Source organism: Phytophthora infestans, genomic scaffold (assembly GCF_000142945.1).
Source record: "Phytophthora infestans T30-4 supercont1.14 genomic scaffold, whole genome shotgun sequence".
NCBI lineage: Eukaryota > Oomycota > Peronosporomycetes > Peronosporales > Peronosporaceae > Phytophthora > Phytophthora infestans.
The window spans coordinates 2,922,313-2,927,945 of NW_003303745.1; the positions used below are offsets into that span (position 1 = coordinate 2,922,313).

Sequence of the window (5,633 nt, forward strand, 5' to 3'; positions counted from 1 at the left end):
CAATAGTTTATCTCTTCAAATATTTTTTCAAGACATAATATCTTATTTCTGCTAGTTGGCCGTATCATTCCAATGATATTATCGGAATGCCTGATCTGGCGTCTTGCTCAGACGCCCCTGAGAAGCATTAAAGCTCGGGCATTTGCTCACAAACACAGAAAATGCTTGCAAAAAGTCGCGTATTGTACGCTGTACCGGCAGTTTGCGGAAGCATGTGTGAGAAACAAACAGCTGTGCGCGGCCGGTAGACACCAGCCATAAAAGTTGATATGATGAAAGGACTCTTCTATATTGTCTATCTTTCTGTTGAAGAATTGCCACTACCACCGAGAGTTCCTAAGGTGTACTGTGCAAATTCGGTCACTGAGCAATACTTTCGCATGTTCACAACTTTTTGTCACCGTTGATCTGAAGCAGTCGCCATACCATTCTTCATCAAGTAGGAGGGTGTTCTCAGCAAATTTGGCAACAAAAGAAAATAAGAAACAGTTGCAAAAAGGATCTGCGGGAAGCCCAAGAAAAGCGGTTTGTGCTGCCGACACAGCTTATGTGGGCCAGATATATTTATCTAAAAAATTGTACTCAAATAATTTTTGTTCTCTCAAATTTGTCCAGTAAATCCAGGCACAAGTTGTCCAGAAGTGTTTGTACATGTATCATTGAGGAAAGACTTGATATAAATTAAATTTTACCTATAAAAACTTTGTATTTGCGTTCCCTCCAATAAAAATTATTTTATAAACTGTACTTGTACCGTTATTTATTGTACAGTACCTTAGAATAAAATCAATCAAAGCGACAAATTAAAAAGCCTGCAGATCCGCAAGCGCAATCCAAGGACTGGATTCCAAGCAGCAACTTCAACGAAAAGATGTGAAGTCTTCAGTGAAGACTCTTCACTGAAGACTCTTCAGATCTCTCGCTTGCCAATCCGTCGTACTTTTCACTGAAGTACCGGTACGTACATGTACTGTTCGTGTCGACTCGGCGGCGTCGTCACTCAGCCGGAAGACAAGACGTCAAGGACAATCATGTTAGGATTTACTTGTGCAGTAGCTGCGATCGTTCGCTACATGTACGACCAAAATATGGCTGCGTTATCCTTTTTTATTCTACCGTCAGCACCTTCAGCATGTTAGTGGAGCCTGAGCGAGCTTCCACCATACCGTGGAGGGCAACAACATTGTCGCCAGGCTTGACCCAACCGAGCTGTTTACCCAGATCCGTCGCACGGTACAGGATCGAGTCCGTGCCGATCATGGAGCCCATGCAACGAGACCTCACGCCCTTGTAGAAGCCCTCAGCTTGGCGAGCGCTACCAGCCATTGCCGCACAGGCATTGATGGGCGGAACTTAGACACCAGACGCGCTGTGCTTCCTGATTCCGTCAGCACCACAATCATCTTGGCCTTGATGTCAATTGCAGTCTTCACAGCCGACGACGCGATAGCCTCCTGAGTGGACATGGGGCCATAAGTGTCCAACACGGCATTGCGCAGCGACTGGTACACGTCATCGTAGTGGATGGCTCCTTCAGCCTGCAGACAGATGTTGGACATCATCGTCACGGCTTCCGTCGGGTAGTCACCGTTCGCAGTCTCCCCCGACAGCATCACAGCGTCCGTACCGTCAAGTACAGCGTTGGCCACATCCGTACATTCGGCACGGGTCGGTCGGGGAGCATTAATCATCGACTCCAGCATCTGCGTGGCAGTCACTACGGGTTTGCCAGCGATGTTGGCCTTACGGATCATCATCTTCTGCGCCAGGAACACCTTCTCAGGCGGGATTTCCATGCCCAGATCACCACGAGCAACCATGATACCGTCCGTCTTGGCCAGTATCTCGTCGAAATTCTCCAGACCTTCGTGGGACTCGATTTTAGCAATGATCTTGATGCCACGGCCACGGGGGCCAAGCACCTTACGGATGTTGTCGATATCGTGGCCAGTACGTACAAACGACGCCGAGATGTAGTCAACGCCGTGCATGAGGCCGAAGTTAATGAGATCGTCCTCGTCCTTCTCCGTGAGTGTGGGCAGTAGCACCTTGCAGCCAGGCAAGTTCATGTTCTTACGCTCACCGAGTGTCGCGGTGTTGTTGGCACGGCAAACGATGCTGTCGTCCTTGATTTCGAGCACAGTGAGTACCAAAGAACCATCGGCCACCAGTACCGAGCCACCGACGCTAACGGACTGCGGAAGCTCCGGGTAGGAGCAGGCGATCTTGGTCTCGTCACCGAGGAACTCGTAATCAGTGGTAAGCTCAAGGACGGAATCTTTCTGGATCGTTACCTTGTCTTTGTTGGCAAGGAAACCAGTGCGGATCTCGGGTCCCTTGGTGTCCAGCATAACGGCCACATTCTTGTGCGGGCGCGAGGCCAACGCACCACGGAGGCGATTGAGCGTGTCGGCGTGGCTGACGTGGTCGCCGTGCGAGAAGTTGAAGCGCGCCACGTTCATGCCGGCGTCGATGAGCTCGCCGATGCCGTCCTGGGACCAGCAGGCCGGGCCGAGTGTGCAGAAGATCTTGGTCTTGCGCTCTACACCTTCGGTACTACGCATGATGTTCTCGAGCTCAACGGCCTGCTGGCTAAGTCCGATGGCTCCCGACATGAAGGTTTCTTGTTGCTTCTTTGGCTTAATGACAATGGGGGGATACTTGTACCGGTACCGGTACATTTTGCCTTTGGCCTGATTCGTGTTTTTGTGACATTATTTATGATGCCATTTGCGAATGAGAGCTGTCCGACAAAAGCAGTCTCATTTTTGAGAGTCAACAAATTAAAAAACGGGACTTCCCAAATACGAGCCACGCCGCCGTCCGCATCGCCGAGAGACTTGATCTTGAGATGTGGGGGGTGATAGCGCTGGAGTGTACCCAACCTTTACACAAAAACTTCACGGAATAATCAGCATGTCCGCTAAGTCCGAATGTAGCCATGTCAAGTTGAAGAAAAGGATTCGATTTACGATACCATTACCTGAAGCGACCAGAGACGGGGCAGAGACCAAATAACACGTAAATGGTCTACATATATGAGGATTTCAAAGCTACAGGACTCAATTGCGCGCTCACTCGACGTAGGACCTTCAGCAGATTCGTTGAGCCAGACTTGGCCTCCTGGATACCATGCACGGCAACCACGGCATCGCCCTTTTTCAGCCAGCCTAGATCCTTGCCGGTTTCCGTGGCGCGATACAGGATCGAGTCCGGGCCGATCATAGAGCCCACGCAACGTGACACAACACCCTTGACGAAGCCCTCCGTCTGACGGGCAGTCTGCTCCAGCGCCGTCAGAACCAACACCGGCATCTCAGGACGGTACTTGGCAACCAGGCGGGCCGTATTGCCCGTCTCCGTCAGCACCACCAGCATCTTCGCGTTGATATCGATGGCCGTCTTCACAGCCGACGAAGCAACAGCCTCAGCCGTCTCCATCGGACCATTTACCTCCAGCACTGCATTTCGCAGTGACTGATACACATCGTTGTAGTGGATAGCAGTCTCTGCCTGCAGGCACGTAGCGGACATCACCTCGACAGCCTGCTTAGGGTAGTCGCCGTTGGCACTCTCACCCGAAAGCATCACAGCGTCAGTGCCGTCAAGCACGGCGTTGGCCACATCCGTGCACTCGGCACGGGTCGGTCGCGGGGCCTTGATCATCGACTCCAGCATCTGTGTGGCGGTCACCACAGGTTTACCAGCCAGGTTGGCCTTGCGGATCATCATCTTCTGCGCGAGGAACACCGTCTCGGGAGGGATCTCCATGCCCAGATCACCACGAGCAACCATGATGCCGTCCGTCTTGGCCAGGATCTCGTCGAAGTTTTCCATGCCCTCGTGCGACTCAATCTTCGAGATGATCTTGATGCCACGGCCACGGCGGCCAAGCACCTTTCGGATGTTGTCAACATCCTGGCCAGTGCGGACAAATGAAGCGGCGATGTAGTCAATGCCGTGCACCAGGCCGAAGTTAATGAGGTCGTCCTCGTCCTTCTCAGTCAGAGTCGGTAGTAGCACCTTGCACCCGGGGAGGTTCATGTTCTTGCGCTCGCCCAGAGTGGCCGTGTTGTTAGCACGACAAACGATACCATTGTCCTTGATCTCCGTGACCGTCAGCACCAGCGAACCATCGGCCACCAGCACCGAACCGCCAACCTTCACGGACTCTGGCAGCTGCGGGTATGAGCATGCGATCTTGGTCTCGTCACCGAGGAACTCGTAGTCCGTCGTCAGCTCGATCAGCGAGTCTTTCTGGATCGTCACCTTATCCTTGTTGGCCAGGAACCCCGTGCGGATCTCAGGGCCCTTTGTGTCCAGCAATGGCCACGTTCTTATTGGGACGCTTGCCCAACGCACCACGCAGGCGGTTCAGGCAGGACAAGTGGCTGGCGTGGTCACCGTGCGAAAAGTTGAAGCGGGCCACGTTCATGCCGGCATCAATGAGCTCCAGCAGACCCTCCTCCGACCAGCAGGCAGGGCCCAGCGTACAGAAGATCTTGGTCTTGCGCTGTACACCCTCGACGCAACAAGGTGTTCTAAAGTTCAAAGGCAGAGAATACTACAATGCTACGATCAACCAGTGGGTTGTACCGTACAACCCGTACTTATCCCAGAAGTACAACTGCCACATCAATGTGGAAGTGTGCACAGATATAACTGCGGTTAAATACCTGTACAAGTATGTGTACAAAGGACCCGACATGGCTATACTCACTGTGGAAGAAGTCCGAGGAGGTCAGCAGATTGCGCGTCGAGAACCAAATGAGATTCTACGTTTCTTGAGCGCCCGTTACATTTCTCCGGTGGAAGCTTGCATGCGCCTGCTCGATTTCACGATTCAGGGGAAAACCCATGCGGTGACACAGCTGACGGTTCATCTCGAGTCAGGGCAGACGGTTTGCTTCCGCGAAACGGAAAACCCGGAGGCGGTTTTGGAACGTGGTAGTCACACGATGCTGACCAGATTCTTTGAGTTGTGTGCGAGTGAAGAACCTCAGAATCATATTGCCAGAACGATGTTGTATCAGGACATCCCTAAAGAGTTCTGCTGGAAAGCGCCGGAGAAAGGGCAACCGAAAAGGTGGGTTCGCAGGAAACAGTATCAAGCTGCGGTTGGTCGCATGATTCATGTGTCTCCTCGAGACATGGAGCGGTTCTATCTTCGGCTACTGCTCTGTCAGCGTAGAGGTCCAACATCGTTTGAAGACTTGAGAACGGTTAACGGGATTGTCTGCCCCACATTCCAAATTGCGGCGCGGGAAGCTGGCTACTTGGAGAATGATAACGAGTGGGTTTCGTGTTTGAGGGAGGCAGCTGAGTTCCAAATGCCGTATCAGCTACGCCAGCTCTTCGTCACCATTCTGGTGTATTCAGCTCCAGCAAATGTTGGTGTTCTATGGGATCGGTTTTTCGCGGATCTTTCCCAAGACTTCGCGCGCAAACATCAGGCTTTGATGGACCCCTTTAAGTCGGCGTTGGTCGAATTTGAAACGCTGATGAGCATTCAAGAACTACTTCAAGCGAGTGGGTATGCGGTAGCTGACTTCGACGAGCTTCCTCAGTTGGGGTCGTTCCCAACATTGATTCGTGAAGCGCTTCGCCAAAACGGATTACTACGACGTGAGCTG

At 52.2% G+C, this 5,633-nt stretch overlaps 2 protein-coding genes across 2 annotated transcripts; both read right to left on the reverse strand.

Annotated features, from left to right (window-relative positions):
- Positions 1-1,115: 1,115 nt before the first annotated feature.
- Positions 1,116-2,681, reverse strand: PITG_09393 (pyruvate kinase; the record flags this gene model as incomplete). The annotated part of the gene is made up of 1 exon (XM_002903604.1): positions 1,116-2,681. One exon carries the CDS (start codon positions 2,679-2,681, stop codon positions 1,281-1,283), a length of 1,401 nt encoding a protein of 466 aa, XP_002903650.1.
- Positions 2,682-3,030: 349 nt separating this feature from the next.
- PITG_09394 (pyruvate kinase) lies at positions 3,031-4,435 on the reverse strand (the record flags this gene model as incomplete). The annotated part of the gene is made up of 2 exons (XM_002903605.1): positions 3,031-4,302; positions 4,334-4,435. The coding sequence occupies 2 exons, from the start codon at positions 4,433-4,435 to the stop codon at positions 3,031-3,033; spliced, it is 1,374 nt and encodes a 457-aa protein (XP_002903651.1).
- Positions 4,436-5,633: the final 1,198 nt, after the last annotated feature.